This window comes from Panthera uncia (genome assembly GCF_023721935.1).
Source record: "Panthera uncia isolate 11264 chromosome C1 unlocalized genomic scaffold, Puncia_PCG_1.0 HiC_scaffold_4, whole genome shotgun sequence".
Taxonomy (NCBI): domain Eukaryota; kingdom Metazoa; phylum Chordata; class Mammalia; order Carnivora; family Felidae; genus Panthera; species Panthera uncia.
The window spans coordinates 9268880-9290003 of record NW_026057585.1 but is presented as its reverse complement, the minus strand read 5'-3'; the positions used below and the strand labels follow the sequence as shown (position 1 = coordinate 9290003).

Sequence of the window (21124 nt, the reverse complement as noted above, 5' to 3'; positions counted from 1 at the left end):
TCCCGCCTCCTTGAGGCCGACCGCGCACAGCAGCTGCCACTCACCTTCTCGCGGCCAGCGCCTAGCGTCGCCCGGACGCCGACCTTAGGGCGCCCTTCCCCCACCTCTCACCTCCAGGCGCAGCCGCGCGGCTCCCTCTGGTGGAGGCGCTGCGGGCCGTCGGAAATCGGCTGCTTCGGCCTGTCTCCGCCCAGCAGCGCGCGCTTTGAGCGCCCGGCCTTGGCCCCGGCTCCCGCGCGCGGGTAGGAGTGGCGCTCCGCCGAGAGTCTTTGGCGGTTTGCGATTCCACCCAGGACTCGCAAGAGCACGGCCACTTCCTTTTTCTCCCCACGCTAGGGACTTATTCCTCTACTGGGCTGGCTTCCCGTTAGGGGTTCTGTCCGCGTTCTTGCCCCAGCGTGACTTTCTTCAGGGCGTGGTTGCAGGAGCCTCACGCGGCAGCTCTGTGCCCATGAAGATCTCGCTGGTGACCCTCCAGCCCCGCCACCATGAACGGGACCCTGATCCCCCATACGCCCATCGCTGTGGACTTTTGGAGCCTGCGTCGGGCTGGTTCCGCACGGCTCTTCTTTTTGTCCCACATGCACTCGGACCACACCGTGGGTTTGTCTAGCACCTGGGCCCGGCCCCTCTACTGCTCCCCAATCACTGCTTACCTCGTGCATCGTCACCTACAGGTACGGGGGTGGGGGGGTGCTGGAGTCCTCTGAGAGGTGGGCCGAGCATCTGGGTGGGGATTTCCTATCTGTCACAGCCTCAGACTCGCAGGTTAGGGACCAGGAGGACCGATTTTTACCAGTGCGGGAGTTGTTTGAACCCAGAAATACGTTCTTAGCCCAGAATGGGAGTGTGGTTTCTTGACTGGCTGACCTGCGATGTTTCAGCTATAAGTTGGGGAGATCTTTTGGTCCAGCTAAGGAAACTGTACCTGTATTTTCATATCAGCTAGGCCAGTGTTTCCTAAACTTGTCTCAGAAGAATCCACCTAATATGCTGGGTGACTATACACATTCTGCAGTACCCCCTCCCCCATTTTCTCCCCCCCCCCCCCCCCCCTTCTGATCCAGTAGATATAGCTGGTGCAGGTCCTGGAAATCTGGTTAGAATTTTAACAGGTGCCCCCAAGAGATTATTATGATCAGATAGTTTGAGAGACGCTGCCTAGAGTGTTTTCTGGACTCTTTCATTTAAACTGTAGAAAGGGTGGGAGGGAAGAGTGGGGGATTTGGGAGAATCTCTATTACAGCTTCTGCTACAGGGTGGTTTAGGATGTGGTCAGCTTTCCCTCACTTGGGTAAAGGGGTGATTCCTAACCCAAGACAGTATCGAGGAGAGTTTGTGTTCAGTAGAATGACCAACTTTCCCCCCAGGTATCCAAGAAGTGGATCCGAGCCCTGGAGGTTGGTGAGAGCCATGTCCTGCCTCTAGATGAAATTGGGCGAGAGACCATGACTGTAACCCTCCTGGATGCCAATCACTGCCCTGGCTCTGTCATGTTTCTCTTTGAAGGATACTTTGGAACCATCCTCTACACAGGTGGGCCTCCCAAGGGGTCTCTCCCACCTTCCCAGACTAGATACTACTTTTCTTGAGCAGCCTTAACTCAGAAGTCTGGAGGCCTCCTAGCTTCATCCCATGTGAGCACAGTGACCTTTCTCAACTGATTTCCCACGCTTTATGGGTCCAGACCTTGTAAAGAATAATAAAAACAGAAACAGAATGGAGACATTTCTAAAAAGAAGCTATACTGTATTAGTGCCAGACTCCCTGACAGTTTTTCCACAGGCTGGTAAGCAAATGTCCATCAGCTGTTGAAAGTGAGAGAGGCTTGGGGCACTTGGGTGGCTCAGTTGGTTAAGTGTCCGACTCTTGGTTTTGGCTCAGGTCATGATCTCACGGTCCGTGGGTTTGAACCCTGTGTTGGGCTTGGTGTTGACAGTGTGGAGCCTGCTTGGGCTTCTCTGTCTTCCTCTCTTTCTGTCCCTCCTCTGCTGCTCTCTCTCCCTCTCTTTCTTTCAAAATAAATAAACATTTTTTTAAGTGGGAGGGGCTCGTCTTCTATACTTTTGTCTCTGACTCTCTGCCCCCCATATATTCTTCCAGGTGACTTTCGGTATACACCATCCATGCTAAAGGAGCCAGCCCTGAAACTAGGGAAACAGATCCATACCTTATACCTAGATAACACCAATTGCAACCCAGCCCGGGTTCTTCCCTCCCGACAAGAAGCTGCCCGCCAGATTATCGAGCTCATTCGAAAGCATCCACAGCATAACATAAAGATTGGTGAGTGGTTTCCTTTCCTTTTTCTCTCACTGAAAGCTAGCGAATCTTGGGTTTTGGGAGGGTTTCACGTGTCTTTTAGGTCTTCGTAGATGTCCCCTTCTCCGTGAAACCTACCCTGACCACCTTATTTAAATTGCAATCTTCCAACCATCTCTACTCTCATACTCTCACATGCCCAACTCCTGATCTTCTGTAACCAACTGTTTTATTTTTTCATAGCACTCATCACCTTACTCTTATCCATGCTTTGATCCAAGCTATTACTTATTGTTTGTTCTCTACTTCTCTTGACACACACACACACACACACACACACACACACACACTCACACTCCTTGAGAGCATGGATGGAGGTAGGAAGAAGTCTTGTTTGTGGAACAGAGAGGCAGCAGCCGGTATGGTGGACACGTAGTGGGTGAGGAGGCTGGAAAGGCAGGAGGGGCTGAAGTGCTTGCTTGTAAGCTTCAACTTGATCCTAAATGTAATCCCAAATGTAACTTCATCCAAATGGTTACATTTGGACAAAAAGCTGTTGAAGGTTTTTAAATAGGAGAGGGCCAGTATTGCACTCATCACCTTATAATGTATTCCACAATTTACATGCTATCGTATTTGCTTTTTGTCTCCCCCTGCTAGAATTCCACAATGGCAGGGCTCTTTGCTTTCCTTATGGATATATCTCAGATGCTTAGATTAATGCCTGAGGAGGCAATCAGTAAACCTTTGTTATCTGAGCAAGTGAAATTTATCAGAACGTAGATATTCAAGTGAATGCCGAGCTTCAAATCAGACACATCAAGAAACCAACTGTGTGTTTGTTCTAGCGATTCCACAACAGCGTAAAACATTTTGGGGCCTTCTAACCAGTACTTATGCTTTCAGCATTTCCTCATGCAGGCAATCCAGTAACACTGCTGTCACATTTTTTTTCCCTAAAGCCCTCCTCAGATCATAATATTCCTGTGATTAAAATTAGCCATTTTCCTGGTGCAAACTCTTTAATAGCTCTCTTTCACTTACAGAATTAAGTTCAAGCTCCTTAGCAATATATACAGGCTCTCTATCATACAAGCCTTGCTTACCTCTCCTGTGTCATTTCCTGCCAGTTCCTTGTCTGCACTTTAGTGACACCGAACCACCCCCTTCCCCTGCCAGGTGAACTTACACCTGTCGTTTAGGACCGCTCGGTGGCCATTTTCAGGAAACCTTCCCTGTAATCAACTGGTAGATACTTTCCTATGCTCTCATAATAGTGTGTGCATGCTTTTAACATTGCTCTTGACCACTGTGTCTGGGTCCCCATGTAGATTACACTCCTTGAGGACTGAGGCTTGTGCTTGTTTTCATAGTGCCTAACACCAGGTAGATGCTGTCCTTTGTTGACCTGAATGAGTGAGTGGATTCTGTGTGAAGCCCTCCCCCATCCTCTATGTATCTCCGCTCAAATGCCACCTCCTCCCTGATACACTCCCTGATTGCCCTGTTAGTTTTGTGTGTTTTTGTTAAACATTTGGTTGATTTATTAGGATTCTCCAGTATCTTCTTTCTCTTTCATCCCTTGCTTTTCCCATTCCCTTTGACATCGTTCAGGACTCTATAGCCTGGGAAAAGAGTCGCTGCTGGAGCAGCTGGCCCTGGAGTTTCAGACCTGGGTGGTATTGAGTCCTCGGCGCCTGGAGTTGGTGCAGCTTCTGGGCCTGGCAGACGTGTTCACGGTGGAGGAGAAGGCCGGCCGCATCCATGCCGTGGACCACATGGAGGTCTGCCGTTCTGCCATGCTACATTGGAACCAGACCCACCCTACCATTGCCATCCTTCCCACAAGCCGGAAAACCCACAGCTCCCACCCCGACATCCACATTATCCCTTACTCGGACCACTCCTCCTACTCGGAGCTCCGGGCCTTTGTGGCAGCACTGAAGCCTTGCCAGGTGGTGCCCATTGTCGGTCGGCAGCCCTGCAGGGACTACTTTCAGGACAGCCTGAGCCCCAGGCTCTCTGTGCCCCTGGTCCCGCACTCTGTGCAGCAGTATATGAATTCCTCCTCAAGAAAACCAAGCTTGCTCTGGCTGTTGTTAGAAAGGAGACTAAAGAGGCCGAGAACCCAGGGTGTCGTGTTTGACTCCTTTCCAGAAACTGCTGATCAATCTCAAGGTGACATGGACTCGCAGGAGGCCAAGAATGACAACCTTTCTGGGCACCTCGAGAAGCAGGCTTCCCACTGTCCTTTGCAGATCAAAAAACCGTTGCTTCCGGACCTCTGCAGCAAAGAGCGGGATGGGGCCGTCCCTTTCTCAGAGTCCCAGAAGATGGTGACTGTACTGACTGCCCCCTTGAATGTGTCAGTGCACTTACGGTCTACAGATGAGGAATTTATGTCTCTAGAAACTGGGGAGGAAATTGGTGTGTGGCCCCACTCCGTCCCCAGGGGAAACCATGATGGCGCAGTAGCCACAGGGAACCAGAGCACTTGGATGGGCCAGGATTGTCCCCTGACTCACAGCAGCGAGGCAACCCCTCTCCTGGCTCCTGAGTTCAGGGGCCTGGCACTGAAATACCTTCTGACTCCAGTGAACTTTTTCCAGGCCCAGTTCTCTTCCAGGGGCTTTGACCAGCAAGTGGAAAAATACCATAAACACTTGCTGAGGTACAGGGAGGAGAATGACACCTTCGTTTGATCCAACACCGCGGTTGTAAAGATAGTGACCCATGGCTGCTGGAGAGACTTTGTTTTGGGCCTTACTTTTCTAAAAAAATTTTTTTTTACATTTATTCATTTTTGAGAGACAGATGGAGCACGAGTGGGGGAGGGACAGAGAGAGCCGGGGAGACAGAATCCGAAACAGGCTCCAGGCTCCGAGCTGTCAGCAACAGAGCCCGACGCGGGGCTCGAACTCACAGATCGCGAGATCGTGACGTGAGCGGAAGTCAGACGCTTAACCAACTGAGCCACCCAGGCACCCCTAGGCCTTACTTTTCCATCTTCACAGGATCCCCGTGGGCTCACCCTGGAGCAGTAGCTCACAAAGTGTGTTCATTGGAATCCTAGTGCCCGTGAAGCCATTAGTTTCATGGTTGGCTACGTTTAAGAAACACTTTTCAGGGGCGCCTAGGTGGCTAAGTCGATTGAGCATCTAACTCTATTTCAGCTCAGGTCATAGTCTCACGGTTTCGTGGGCTCCAGCCCCACACGGGGCTCTGTGCTAATGGCATGGAGCCTGCTTGAAAATGTCTCTCCCTTCTCTCTGCCCCTCCCCTGTTCACATTCTCTGTCTCTGAAAATAAAACAACACTTTTCAATATACCCTCTGCACAGCATACATGAGCACACTAAAGGTTCTGAGAAGTCTTACAGTAACTTAATCTGTTGAACTCAGTATTTCTGCAACTTTTTTGAACATGCAGTCCTCTGACATGGGTGCAGCAAGAGATGCAGTCTGAATCAGAAAGGACCGGGTCACTGCCATTGTTATTTTGTGCGCCATGTGCCATTCCCAAGTCTTCTTACCCTTCTTCCCAGATAAAAGTCCCAGATAAAAATTCCATTTTTTAAGTTAGGAACTGTTGGAGGGTAAAGTGGTGATCCAGGCGGCATGATACAATCTCGAATGTCACTAACTTGCTGTGACCCTGTCCAAGTGACTTCCTGTCTTTGCCTCTGGGAGGGAACAGGAAGCAGTGAAGAACCCTGGAATGGTAGAGAAAAACTCGCCCCTGCCTCTATGAGAGTCTGCAGTTAGTGTCACTAGAGACTTCTCTGGAAGAGAGCCAGCTGGCATAGTGGGTACCCTTCACCAAGGCCATACCTGGAACCCAGCTGAACGGTGCACGTAGGGTATGATGGCCTCCCAGCCGCCTGGAGGCCCTGACTATTTAGCCAAAATAAAGTTACAAAAGATCAAATGTGCTGCCAGATATTCCTGATTGTTCACATAGCTGGGATATTTGCCGCTCTCCCCGCCCCCCGCCCCCTTGGGTTGAGTAGGGAGCCAGAGCACACAGCCTGTTTGTTTTAGTATCCAGGGCAGAGACCAAGGAGCCAGCTGGTGGAAGGGCTGGGGGTGTGCAGCTCTGCCCTGTCCTTCTGCTCCCAGCCTGACAACGTGCCAAACCAATAAGCAGGACAGCAGACACCATAGGCTCTGAGACTTGGTACAGGCATGTAGAGCTGGGCACACGAATAAAAACTACTTCAGAAGGAAGCCTCGCAATAAAGGTTGTTTCTTGCCCAGGAATAAAAAGGTTTTCTACTTTGGGAAGAAGATATGAAGTGTTTATAAAGTAAAATAAGGCCTTGCTCTTCGGCAAGCTGTACACAGCCCTGTTTTGTCACTATAAGCCTCCGGTGCGCCCAATAGGAGCTGCAGCAGGTGAGGCTTGTAGGGCAGCAGGAAACAAGGCATTGTCCTTGGCTTGAATCCAGGGCACCCCGGGGTAAAAAGAAACCAGGCCTGAATAGTGGAGCCTCAGTTCCTCATCTATAAAACAAGGACTGAGATGCCTCCCTCTCCTGATGGCTCTGGAGGTTAGATAATTGGTAAAATTCTTTTTTTTTTTTAATGTTTATTCATTTTTGAGAGACAGGGGATGGGGGGGGGGGGGGGGGGGGTGGCGAGGGCAGAGAGAGAGAGAGACACAGAATCCGAAGCAAGCAGGCTCTAGGTTCTGAGCTGTCAGCACAGAGCCTGATGCAGGGCTCGAACCCAAAAATATAAGTGGTAAAATTCTTAGCTCAGTGTCTACCACATATGGGTATTTCAGATGTTGGTTCTCTTAGCCTCTGGTTCTCTAAAGAAATTGTTCCGTGTATAAAATGAAATTTTGGAAGTCACTGAAAAACATAAAAAGTCAATTGTAATTCCTCCATGTACATCAATTGTTCTAGTCCTTTTTTGTATGTATAAACATATTAAATATATACTATTTTTCAAAATTGGGGTAACAGTGGATATAGTTTTAATCCCACATTTTACTTTCTTAATCTTAAACGTTTCTTTGTATCAAGTACTATTCAAAATGTAGTTATGAGTAGTTGTATAATGCCTTACATAGGTAAGTAAACCATTTCCATATTATTCAACATGCTGTGTGCCCTTTTTTCACAATTAGACACAGTGAACATCTTTGCTGTGCATGTATCATGGCATATTTTGTTTATTTCCTTAAATTACTGGGAGTGGGGTTACAATTTTTAAGTTCTTAATATGAATTGTGCCCAGTTGCCCACCAGAAAGGTTTCCTTACTATCCTTTCTGCAGAGGAGGAGGGTATTAGAATACCTTGAAGATTCCTTAAGTTCAAATGAATGTAAACATGTACATTCAGGTACATGTAAACACATGGCAAATCATCTTGTGTGTTAAGTTCATAAATATTTACTACAGCTGTGTGGATAAGGCTTAGCTTGAGTTCCTCCAGGAGCCTCTAGCTGCCTCACTTCTCTGCTCCCCAAAGGTGACTGGGAGAGATAAGGTAGTCTTCAGTATCAGGGCCCCCAGATTGGCACTATCTTCTAGCAACAAGGGAGCCAGTCCATTCTTGGCGTGTGATGTATCACACACATTCCTTGAAATGGAATCTATATGAATTCAGATGGGGGAGTAGAAGCAAATGGCTTCGAGGGATTTAGATGTTGATGGCATGTTTGTGTTTTAATAACGAGGAAATTCCATACTATTCTCAAGTAAATTTGTCCGGCTTATAGTAGAGATTGGCAGTTGCCTTATTCATTATCTCCATAGTCTCATATAAAAGTGCTGCATTGCATATACCTAGAAGTAGCCAATTTATTTTTAGAATCTAAGGATGACCCCACAGATCTGAGATCTTACAGTTGGGCTTGAAGATACCGGGAGAAAGGAAGTTCCCTAGAGATCAATTAGCTGTTTCATGATCTGTGGGAAAACACGTACTTTTCCACAAGGAAACCGACGCTAGCTTAAGTCCCTTTGGAGAAAAAAAAATCTGCCTGGCTGGCTTTGAGGGACCATCTCTCACTCCTGATACAGACTCCCCTTTGTGGTTGGAAATGGGAGATAAGTGAGTCTGCTTATTCAAGTAAAGGGATCTGGACTTGGGTTCTCCATGTCAAGACAATTCCCAGGGAGACTGGTTCTCTGTATTCTTGGAGTGCTCCTTAAGCAGGAGAAATTCCATCTGGGGGTCCATGCTACCACTAGTGAATTGCTGTCAGTTTGTTACCTGCCTTCCACCCTTTACCCTCCCCAATCACTACCACAACAGGCTGTTTTGTCTTGAGTTCATGGTGCTTCCCACTTCCTCTTCCATGGAACACCCCACTACATTGATACAGAATAATTCTGCTTGCCATTATAATCTTCTAAATTTACAACTCCCTGTGGAAATTCTCAGAATGGTTAAGCTTATCTTTATTTTTTTAACATTTGATTTTTAAAGTTTGTTTTGAGAAAGAGAGAGAGAGAATGAGAATGACGAGCAGAGGAAGGGTAGACAGAGAGGGAGAGAGGATCCCAAGTAGGGATACCCCTGACTCAGGAATCGAGCCACCAACGCATCCCAAGCTTGTCTTTATTTTGATCACAGTGCTTTCATTTAACTATGGCCTTCCACCTTGACCATCTCATTCCTGGGTGATTTGTCTACTTTGAACACATCCTTAATCCACTGGATCACAGAAAGCTCCCAGAATCTTGGGCTTGGTTCTTTTCCCGGCCAGATGGCTCGCTGAATCATCTTTCAATCACACAAAACTTCTGGCTAGGCTTGGGTTAGTCTTTCCCTTATAATATTCACTTATTTGATTTATATTGATCTTATTTGACTTATATTGATTTAATATTCACATATTTATGACACAATTGTATTATGGCTATTTTACCAATTCTGAATCTTCCCATCAATTTTCAATAATTTGGGGGAATGGAGAATGAAAAGTTTGTTCCCAGTGCTATAGTCCCATTCTTAATGTGCTTACTATAAAGTGTGCTTTTGGGCAACAAAGAACATTGGGGGAAGCTCACTCACCCTACTAACCAAGCTCCATAGAAACAAAGCGTCAGGGAGGGACTAGACTCCTGTACATAGGGAGTCAGGGATAGAAGGTTTGGAGAAAACCTGCTAAAAGGTTCTGAGCACCCAATTCCTAAACTGGGGAGGAGGGGTGCGCCGTCCTCCACCAACCAACAATTCTCCAATACCTGCTGGGTGTCCTGTAATTCAACTCAATTCTGACACTCTCCACGTGAAAATAGCCTCCAATCCCACAGGTTAAGGGTTCAAGACTACAAGACTGCTCTCCTCCCTCTCAGACACCAATTGCAAGCCCAGGTTGTCACCTGTGCTTCTGACCACTGGCTATCAATCGGAGGTTCCAACGACTCCTTGGATTTAGATAATTTGCTGGAGCAGCTTGCAGAACTCAGAAAAAAATTTTACTTACCAGATCACTGGTTTGTTATAAAAGACTATAACTTAGATGGGAGAGATGTTTAGGGCAAGGTATGAGGGAAAGGCAGGGAGTGCCCATGCTCTCTGAGCACACCAGTCTCCCCAAATTGCCACGTGTTCACTTTCTCCTTCACAAGTATGTCTTCACTCTGGATGACTTCAACATTCCAGCCTCTCAAGCTCTTTGACCTCCTCATCTCCAAAGACCTTACTTCCTTCTTCCTCACCACCCTGTCATTAACCAGAAATTGTACTACATCTGAAATCTCGATTTTAAACCTGCTTTTCACCCACGTTATTTGCTCAAGTACCTCCATTGTCAATGCCAGCCCTCTCTTGGCTTCACACCCCACCTTGACCTGACTGTATCCCATGGTCCATCGATACAACTCCCTTTATCTCTCTCCCACTCAGGCAGACTTGCCTTGAAAAACTCCAATTCTGAATAAATTATACTATCTGCTCTTTATCTGCATTAGAGCAGCTAGATTTTGTTGAAGAAAGCCCTCAACCAGGCTGGCTGGTTTCATTTTAAATTCATGACATCATACATCAAAATTGACTTCCATTCTACTGAGCAATCCTATTGTTTCTTTAGTGGGCTTGGTTTCCTATTTTCCCTTTCTCTTTGCTTTCCCTCCCACCCACACTACCGTTGGTAAATCCTGTTGACTCTGCCTTGAAACATATCCCGAATCTTCCTTTTCCTCATCTTCACCTCTACCATCTTTGTCCAAGCAGACTTTGTTTCATGTCTGAGTTATTGCAAGAGCCTCTTCAACGTTCTCCTTGCTTCCAACATCTGCCTCTTCCCCTGCAGATACACGGTCTCGTACCCACAGCAGGCCTGATATAAGTCATCCCGTGTCACTTCTCTGTTCAAATCCTCAAATGTCTTTCCAGTTCACTCAGAATAGAAATGGAAGTTCTTACAGTGGTCTCCCTGGTCCACACGATCTGCCACCTTCTCTCCTCTCCTAGGACTCTCTCACCCTTCGCTTACCCTGCTCCAAGCCTGCTGACCTCCTTGCAGTCCCTCCAGTGTACCAGGTAAGTGCTCACCTCACTCGTTTCCTCTCCTTACAGTGTTTTACATCCAGATACCATCCAGATGGTTCCCTTACCTCATTCACGGTCTTGCTCAGCGAGACTATTCTTGGTCATTCTGTTTAAAATTGCAACCACCTGGTCAGCCACTCCCTCTCTCCCTTCCTCGTTTTTTCTCCATAGAGCCCTTACCACTTTCTAACACTCTAACAAATGTTGAGATCTTATTGAGGTCAGTGTGTACTATACTAGAATGTAAACTCCAGGAGTGGTTTTTTTGTTTGTTTCTTTTGTTCACTGTTGCATCCATAATGTCTAGAACACATAGCAGATTCTTTTTTTTTTTTTTTTTTTAATTTTATTTTGAGAGAGAGAGAGAGAGAGCATGCACTGTAGGCAGGGAAGAGCAGGGAAGGTGCAGGGAGAAAGAGGGAGAGAATTCCAGGCAGGCTCTGTGCTGTGGCTCCATCCCATGAACTGTGAGATCATGACCTGAGCGGAAATCAAGAGTTGGACGCTTAATCAACTGAGCCACCCAGGTGCCCCAGCCTGTTCTTAATAACCAACATTGGTTGAATGAATAAATTAATGAATCCAGTCAGGTTAATGGGGTTTTAGGGTGATGGTGGGGTTCAGAGCCGATGGCCAAGAAAGAATTCTTGAAGATGTCTTTGGTGCAAAAAGGTGATTTTATTAAGGCATGGGAACAGGACCTGTGGGCAGAAAAGAGCTGCATTGGGGTTGTGACTGATAGCTGATTATATACCCTGAGGTTGGGAGACGGTTACGGACAGCCTAAGTCTCTAAGGAATTCTGGAAGCAAGGTTTCCAGGACCTTGAGGGGCTAGGTGTTGTTAGGAAAATGCCATTTATTACCGTTCAGTAAAACCTGTTATGAGACCCTTCAGATGTATATCAGGGGACCATAAGCTTGGAGTATGACTGCAGCATATCTTGGGGGAGTTGAGATAAAGGAAGTTTACAAAAGAATTTTTATATGTTAAAGTAGACTTACAGGATCTTGAGGGGTCAGGGTAATGTTAAGCCAAGATTCCCTTTTGCCCCCAGCAAAGTGTCATCATCGAGGCAGCTGAGCTCCTAGAGGAAGGTCACTCTGCCTGTTTCAAGGAATTGTCAATGGGCTGTAGGCAGTAAAGGAATTTAATTTTTCATTTGCCTTTGTTTCCCACATCACCACGGCAAGCACTTAAGCCCCCTTTACATCATGATGAGGGTGATATTAGGGCTCCAGGAAACAGAGTCTATAGGTTTCTGGAGATTAGGCTATGGAGAAGATTGCCTTTTTCTTGCAGTTTACTGAGTTATCCATAACTTGAAGGAGACTCCTGTCCTGCATGACTGTGATCTCTATCAGTCAACCATCTGCTTTCTTTCCTTTCCCCTGTTCTGGGCAGCCAGCTGGGAGTGTCCAAGGAATATCACACATATCCCAGCTGGCGGGGGGGGGGGGGTTGGGTGCTGTTAGCCTGTACTTTGCCCTCATCTTGCCCCCACCCTCCCTCATCAAGGTGAAGACCTGGAGGGTAGCATCAGTGCAAAGACCATGTGATGGGAATGAGTTTTGTGTCTAAGGAACATTAAGAAGAGCGTGGGTCGGGGTGCCTGGGTGGCTGAGTCAGTTAAGCATCTGACTTCGGCTCAGGTCATGATCTCATGGTTCATGAGTTTGAGCCCTGAGTGGGGGCTCTGCGTGCAGAGCCTGCCTGGGATTCTCTCTCTCTCCCTCTCTCTCTCTGCCCCTCCCATGCATGCGCACATGCTCTCTCTCTCTCAAAATAAATACATAAATTAAAAAAAAAAAAGAAAAGAAAAGAGCATGTGTCAGAGGGGGAGAAGAGGAGTTCAGAGAGGAAGGCAGAAGTGGGGTCAGAAGTGACTTACGGGTTAAAGTAAGAAGTTTAGGCTTTAGTCTAAGCATAAGCTACTGGAGTGCTTTAAAGTAGGGGGGAGATATCTGATATATATTTTTAGAAGCAACAGATGGAAAATGGGGCAAGAACGAAAGCAGGCATGCCAGTTACGAAGGGCTTGCAGCTGTAAGAGATACTGGTGAGCTGAACTGGGGTTTCTGGAAGAAAGGGGATTTGCATTGTGTCTGAACATAAATTTATTAGGGAAACCACTTTAGCACAAGCAGCTACAGAAAGAAAGACGTACCTTTGCCTCCACCAAAGCTTTCACAAAGGAGAAGTATATATATATATATAACTATATATGTACCCAAAAATATATACAGATATTTGGGGGGAATAAAGAAAGGGAGAAGAAAAAATGAGTTTATTTTACAAGTAACTGGAGTATTTTTTGAATTGACACTATTTCCTATAATAGACTGTTTTGTAACTATGTACTTAAGAGAAAGAAACATGTTTTACTTGCTTTGGAGTCAACACAAGCCTTGGGATTAAAGGTTATATTTTCTGAGAGACTAGGGCTCTTCAGTTGAAAAAAAAATCATTTTGTAGAGAATAGTCACTTTCTAAATTGTTTAAATTATTATAAAGCTTAATAAAATTTTATTGGGAATAACATTAGTCCTGATCTTTGAATATCTGCATCTATGAGATCGAGAAGATATAATGGAGGATAGACTATAGTCAAATTTAGTCTGAATTGAACCTTTTTGATTAATTCACCAAGTTGTAATATTCTACATCCTTACAGAAGAGCACCAGAATGAACAGGTAATTTTTGGTTCTCTGTAAGGCTCCTAGTCAATATATTCATAACTAAAACGTGCACTCCCTTTTGATCAAGATAGGACTGAAAAATCTGTATTTATTATATTCTATATAGTATTTATATTATATAGTCTATATTTCACTTCTGTCTGTGAGATCAGAAAGTCTGTATCCGTGGAGATGAATAGTAGTGGGTTCGGGATATTTTTTGAAAGTAACATTGAGGAAACTTTCTGATGGAGGGAATGAAGGAGGTAAGGAGAAGGTGTTTATCATCTCCATTTAAGAACGAGGAGCACCTGTGTGGTTCAGTCGGTTAAGCGTCCGACTTCGGCCCAGGTCATGATCTCGTGGTCCATAAGTTCGAGCCCCGCGTCGGGCTCTGTGCTGACAGCTCAGAGCCTGGATCCTGGTTTAGATTCTGTGTCTCCCTCTCTCTCTGCCCCTCCCCTGCTCACGCTCTGTCTCTCTTGCTCTTAAAAATTAATAAACATTAGAACAGAATGAGGAAGGTGACCTTTATAAACATGCCTACTATCACACCCTAGTTACTGGGAGACTCTGGATTCCTACTGACATCAAGGCTCCAAAGCCCATGATTTTCTTCTGTACTGGCCATTCTGGGAGCACTGAGGTTGGTCAGGCAGAAGGCTATTTCATATCAGAGAGTTTACCCTTTCGGGTTTTGACAGGGCCCCTCCTCCTGTCCCACCTCCAATGGACAGAACCACTTACTAATCCCTTGATGACAGCTTATAGATTTTATAAAAGTGAGTTTCCCAAAGTAATAATAAAAAAATAAAGTTAAATTCACAGCCAAAGATGAAGATTGTTATTTTGAGATTTCTAAAACTCCATTGTATAGTTAACTGAATTCTGATGCTTTGACACTGTGAATAAACACTCAGTAATTTACTCAGCCAAATAGTTACTGGTACTGACCACATATCAGGAACTGTGTTAGGCAAGGGATACTTCATTGGGGCGTTTTTGATTTCTGAGTCTGTAGGAAGTGCAAAATGACTTAGCACAAATTATATTCAGTGATTGAATTTCAAGTTCCTGTCCTGATTCATAGCCTTCTCCCCTGTGGGTCTCTGTGTCCCTTTCCAGAGCATTTGTTTTGGCTTTGGCTTTGACTTAGAATCGAGAATACAGAAAGACATATGGAGTGCAGGTGCTAAAAGCTTGTGTAACAGTTGGTCGAAGGTGAGAAGCTACAGAATTTTGGGGGCAGGATAATGAGAAATGACAATGACTCAGGGAAAGCGACAGAAAAGCACTATCCCTTGGTCTTGCCGAATAAAGTGTTGGTATATGGAGAAAGTGAGGGAGTAAGATGGTCATGTGTAGATAAAGGGGGAAATAGAAATCATTAGAGGGGAAGGAAGGTCTGAGGAAGAGTAGACACAGTTGTATGAGTATTTAAGGCACGGCTCTTCTCCCAGAAGTCTCTGGGAGACTTGAAAATTAGGAAAACGAGGGATCAAGTCTCTTGCTCATTATCTCTGAATCCTGCAAATCCTTTTTTTTTTGAAGTGAAGGTCATATAACACACAATTAACCATTAAAAAAAATTTTTTTTTTAATTTTAGAGAGAGAGAGTGAGGGCAGGGGGGAAGGGCAGGGGGATAGAGAGCCCTAAGCAGGCTCCATGCTCAGCATGGATCCCGATGCAGGGCTCAATCCCAGGACTCTTGGATCATGACCTAAGCTGAAATCAAGAGTTGGACACTCAACGGACTGAGCCACCCAGGCGCCCCACAATTAACCATTTGAGAGTGTACAACTCAGTGGCATTTCAGGCATTCACAATGTGGTATAAGCACTACCTCTCTCTAGTTTCACCTTCCCTTTCTTTCCATTGGTTGTATTGGACTCTTTCTCTTTAATCCCACAGCTATGGCCTTCTTCCAAACTCCCCTTCCACCGAAGCCATCATTTCTGCTGGGACCCAGTCCCCAAAATGTCCTCTTTTGATACAAAAAGAAAATAAGATTAGCAAGACTTACACCTGAGAGCAGGGAAGCCAGGTCCTACCTGCCATTGTATTATTCAGCCCAGCAACCAACCCAGCTTTAGTGGGGGAGACGCTGGGGAAGTTGAGAAGTGTGGGGGGCTGTGAGGGCACCAGGCCTTCTAACAATATAGAGGAGAGATTTTCTCTATAAAAGGAGGGTACTCACCTGATCATCCTAGGTGGATTGCTAACACAGGTGGGTACTTGACTTCTCAGCTTTGTATATGACACTCATCTTCTCTGGTTTTAGTTTCTAACCCCATGGCTCTCAGGCAGCCTAGTAAATACCAATAACTTCTTTCCAAGGAGTACCTGTCATACTTAAGAGCTCATGCCTCCTGTATATGATAATATAATGGCATATTTATTCTTCTGTTCACATTTTGCATGAAAAAGATAGAGAGTTACTAAAAACAAAAAACATCTGGGGCACCTGGGTGGCTCAGTCAGTTGAGCATCTGACTTCATCTCAGGTCATGATCTCATGGTTCATGAGTTGGAGACCCACACCAGGCTCGTAGCTGTCAGTATGGAGCCTGCTTGGGATCTCTCTCTGCTCCTCCCCCACTCACACTCTCTCTCTCAAAAATAAATGTTAAAATAATAAATTAAAAAAAAAAACCAAGTAACATCTCACTGATGGCCTAACCAAAATAGTGCTGCTATCTTCTTTTAAGTCCCTGCTCAGTCAACAGTGATACGTCTAGAAGCTTCTGCAGTGATCTCCAGAGAGTTAACTGCTATATTCCTCAGCACTTGTAATGCCACTTTGAGGACCAATCTTGAACTTGTTATAATTGTTCCTAATTTATCTCTTTAATTACGTTGAGGACCCAGAGGTCATGGGATGTGCTTTAGGCACCTTTTTATTCTGTTTAGCTCAATGCCTGGTACTTATATGCAGTCAATAAATCCTGGAAGGAAATGTTTTAAAAAGGTCCTATTTAGTCCCCATCATACATGCTGGATTTGCCCTCTATGAAACCAGTTAAGGGGCCAGAACAACCTTTCCTGGCTCCTTCCTGTGGGGAGTAGCAAAGAGAGCAATGAAAATGATTCAGTTCATGATTTCTCAGATGTAGCCAAAGTAGACGGCAAGGACCCAAGCAGCTTCCTTGGATATTAGGAGCTGAATATGGGAAGTGACTACAGTAGATTTTATCACCCAGTTGGACCAAACCATCCTTCCTCATTTGTCAGTCACCACTCATATTAGGAAAAATCCCTTGTAGAAATCACATCATTTCTGTCCCCACCATGCCACTAAAATTGCTCTTACCAAGATCAGCAGTGAGTTTCTAATTGCAAATCCACTGGCCACTCTTACATCCTTATTCTCCTTTACTTCTCAGATTGGACACCACCAATTAGCTCCTTCTTCTAGAAAATCTCTCTTAGTTCTCTCCTATATTGCTTAAGACTAATTTTTTTGACTGCAAAGAATAGAAAACTTGTCTAATAGTGTTGTTGATACACAAGAACATTTATTTACTTAAAAAAAGAAGTCCAGAAGTAGTGGGCAGTTCCAGGTTCATTCAGAAGCTTACCTATGTCATCAAGGACCCGTTCTTTCTATCTGTCTCCTTTGCTGTCCTCAGCATGCTGTGTCCATCTTTGTTTGCTATCACATTTATGGTCACAAGATGGCCATGGCAGCTCCAGGCCTGGTGTCTTTGTTCCTTTGTCTCAGCAAAAAGAGAGGCAGGAGCAAAAGAATTTCTTCTGTGAAGTTCCTGTCTTTTTTATACAAAAAGAAAAACTTTCCTAGGAGCCTCCCAGTAGGCTTCCCTTCCTATTTTGTTGACCAGAACTGAGTCCTATACCCACCCCTAGATTAGTCATTGGTAAAGAGAAATGGAATTACCAGGACTGGTTTGGTCCACTGTGATTTATCTCCTGATTTGGTGAGAGGAAGCCACCTTTCTTGAAATCAAAGGATCTTCCTTCTATCTGTATAAAACTGGAATTCTATTAATATGGAAAATGTAACATAGGGAATGGCTTTTGGACAAGTGTGACAGAGACTGGCCTAATTTTTCTGAGTCATGCCTCTTTTCCTCTTGGCCATACAGAGAGATTTTTGTCATCTCCTAATCTCTCTAGCAGCATCCACATTCCTGAGTTCCCACCAATGTAACGTATGCAGAGTAGATCTATGTGTTTGCTACCTGCAGGCCTGGCCTATAAAAACTTCCCACACAAATAATACATATTTTCTCCCCGCCCCCTCCCCCCGCCCCTTTTTTTCCCCCCCGGCCAGATACAAGGCATCCAGTGGAGAAATCCAAGCCTCCCAGGAATGGTGAATCTGCAAGGATCAAGACTAATCCAGAACATCTCACATTCAGACATGCTAAAAAAAACCCCACAGTTTGAAAAGGTTCCCATTGACTAGATCTGGAAAATTTTAGCACCCAAATAAAGTACATAAGGAATTATAAATTATTGAAAACCATAGTAATCCATGAACCTATGTAGCATTAATAGACAACTAAATTAATTAATTAATGAGAGATAAGGGAGGATTGCTACGAACAAGAATCATCAATAGACGTTAAATCTAGGGGAATCTGTTTAACAAGAAGCAGGATATTTGCATGGTCTAAGATTCTCCCCACAGATTGCTTATTACTAGAAACAAAATAGTAAGTATCCTGTGGGGGAATCAGACACCTCAACTACCAAAATTATTACCGCCCAGTGAGGGACAGTGACATCAGCTGACTTTGGGTTTCATATCCTGGGAAGGACACAATATCAATTATGTAGTATTCTGGCCAGGAATGGATAACCGGGATCTAATAATGAATAAATGTGAGACAAACTATAAAAATAACCATTGTAAAATGAGGAACATTCTATTGTCCAAACAAAGGGGACAGGCTGTACTCTTCAAAAATATCAAAGACAGAGAAAAGCTAGGGAATGGGTGCAGATTGAAGGAGATTACAGAGACAGGCGATGTATGATCTTAAACTAGATCCTATATGGGAAGGGGGAAAATGGTAAGAATGATGTTATTGGATTAAGTGACAAAACTGGGAATATGAACGGTAGATTAAAGTATTATATCAATGTTAAGTCTCCTGGAATTGACAACTGTATATATGGTGTATGTAAAAGAATGTACTTATTCTTAGGACATTCAAGTATTAAGGGATAAAGGAGCATGGTGTATGCAATTTACTTTCCTTTTTTTTAAATAATTTTTTTAAGGTTTATTTATTTTTGAGAGATACAGAGAGACAGAGTGCGAGTGGGGGAGGGGCAGAGAGAGGGGGAACCACAGAACTCAAAGCAGGCTCCAGGCTCTAAGCTGTCAGCACAGAGCCCGATGTGGGGCTCAAACTCACAAACTGTGAGATCATGAACTGAGCTGAAGTCGGAGGCTCAACCGACTGAGCCACCCAGGCGCCCCTGCAATGTACTTTCCAATGGTCAGAAAAAAAAAATGTGTATGTATATTGTCTGAGACTGCAATTGTTAAGGCGAAAGGGGCAAAATATTAATAAACAAATCCAAGTAAAGGATAAAGGATATAGGAGTACTCTTTTTACTATTCTTTAACTTTTCTGTGTGTTTGGAATTATTCCCAAATAAAAAGCTTTCTGGAGACTAGATTTTAAAAGTCATTGAGGATTCCCTCTCGTTTCAAAGGATTTTTGCATGTTTTGCCCCCCATCCTTTCCTTTGGGCCTTTACTCTCATATCGTTTTTCCCTGTTTTAGAACTGTTGGCTTCTGCTTGAATTCTCTTTTCTTCCTGGCCCCTTGGATTCACTACTTGTTCTGATAGTTTGACTAGCTTTTTGATTAAACTTTTCTCATGACACAGCCTTTTGGTCAGCTTCTCCTAGTTGGCCTTAAGCTCTGCAGCTCCTGAGCAAGTGACTTCTTGCCTGCAACACTGAATCTAGGCTCTAGGCCCAAGGGGAATGTTATACCCTAGGTGAGATTTAATGCTTCCAACTGGCATTGGCTCCGTCTACCTCTGTGGCTGCACTGATTCTGTCTGGGAGGAAATAGTTCTCAATCTGCCCCTTTCTCTCCATGTTCTCTGCTTGACCAAACCCTCATCATAGCTTATTTTTATTTTTTATTTTAGAGAGAGCAAGAGAGTGAGCAGGGGAGGCCGGCAAAGGGAGAGAGAGAATCCCAAGCAGGAGTCCAACACAGGGCTCCATCCCACGACCCTGGGATCATGACCTGAGACAAAGTCAAAAGTAAGTAGGACGGACATTCAACCAACTGAGCCACCCAGGCCCCATCATCGTAGCTTTCTAATTAGGATTTCTCTAGTGTTACACATTCTACAAGACCAGTGCTCTAACCCCTGAGCTATGGAGCCTTATCCTTAGTGTTACACATTCTAGTCAGCCATCCTCCAGCCACTAGCTCTCTTTAAAGCACAGATTCCTTCATATTACCTGTCTGATTAAACCTCTAATTACCTGTCTGATTAAACCTTCATTGCCTTTAAAACCTGATTCAGGGGGCGCCTGGGTGGCTCAGTAGACTCTTGAGTTCAGCTCAGGTCATGATCTCACGATTTGTGGTTTCAAGCCCTGTACTGGGCTCTGTGCTGGCAGTGTGGAGCCTGATTGGGCTTCTCTCTCTCTCTCTCTCTCTCTCTCTCTCTCTCTCTCTGCCCTTCCCCCTCTCTAAATAAATAAATAAATAAATAAATAAATAAACTTAAAAATCTGATTCAGTAGAGGCACCTGGGTGGCTCAGTCGGATTAAGAGTCTTGATTTTGCCTCAGGTCATGATCTCACAATTCGTTAGATTGAAACTGCTTTCCTCCCCCAACCCTGGGAGGTGCGGGGAGGCTCTGCTCTTATGGGGAGGAGCCTGCTTGGGATTCTCTCCCTCTGTCTCTCTCTCTCTCTCTCAAAATAAATAAATATTAAAACAATAAAATCCAATTCAATCTACCTTACTAATTCCACATCCTGCCACTTCTCTGCCAAACTGTAAGCCCTTTCAGAGCATGGACCATGTCTTTCTTTTTTGTATCTTTAATTTCTAATACAGTCCCTGGCACACAGAAGATACTCTATTAATAGATATTTGCTGAATGGACAAATGAACCCTAACTACATTAAACTTTGACATTTCTTTGACCATTTTATGTTTAAATATCTCCTTCTCCAAAGTCTTCCCTGGCTCTGTCATTCAAGTCTTATATATGTCTCCATGCATTTTTCTCCCCCCTCACTAGACTGTAAGCTAAAGGAAAAGTTCATGTCATATCCATTTGGCATCTGACCCAGTATCTAGGAGAGTTCCTGGAATAAAGCAGGCATACAATTTGTTGGATGGATAAATGAATGATATTAGAGAGGGGAAAAAAAGCAGATTTTGAGAAGGTCTCCATGCAGTGAGGCAGGCTGAGGAAATGGCCTGAGAACCATGAAAATAGACAAGAATAAACAAATAAGGCACAAGGAAATCAATTAAGTAGACAGATGATGATGCAGAATTAAATGATTAGAGTAAAATGGGGGTCAATCAGGAAAGGCTCCTTAAGGCTGAATTTTGAGATGTGTTTGAAAAGAGGGAAGGGACATAACTTGAGCGAACAGGGGCCTAGAAGCAGGTCATGGAGTTTGGTTGAGCCAAGTCATGGTGAGCAATTAGT

At 44.7% G+C, this 21124-nt stretch overlaps 1 protein-coding gene and 2 long non-coding RNA genes across 3 annotated transcripts; 2 read left to right on the top strand and 1 right to left on the bottom strand.

The window, feature by feature from the left end:
- On the top strand, positions 1 to 6864 carry DCLRE1B (DNA cross-link repair 1B). The gene is made up of 4 exons (XM_049616530.1): positions 1 to 677; positions 1371 to 1536; positions 2104 to 2286; positions 3877 to 6864. The coding sequence occupies exons 1-4, from the start codon at positions 489 to 491 to the stop codon at positions 4962 to 4964; spliced, it is 1626 nt and encodes a 541-aa protein (XP_049472487.1). The 5' UTR covers positions 1 to 488; the 3' UTR covers positions 4965 to 6864.
- A 5-nt stretch (positions 6865 to 6869) lies between these two features.
- Positions 6870 to 17710, bottom strand: LOC125912233 (uncharacterized). Its single transcript, XR_007454642.1, has 2 exons — positions 17348 to 17710; positions 6870 to 17220 (listed from the first exon to the last, which is right to left on the bottom strand). It is a non-coding gene; the product is annotated as an uncharacterized LOC125912233 (long non-coding RNA).
- Positions 10694 to 19665, top strand: LOC125912232 (uncharacterized). Its single transcript, XR_007454641.1, has 3 exons — positions 10694 to 10764; positions 17744 to 17863; positions 19588 to 19665. It is a non-coding gene; the product is annotated as an uncharacterized LOC125912232 (long non-coding RNA).
- The last annotated feature ends 1459 nt before the right edge of the window (positions 19666 to 21124 follow it).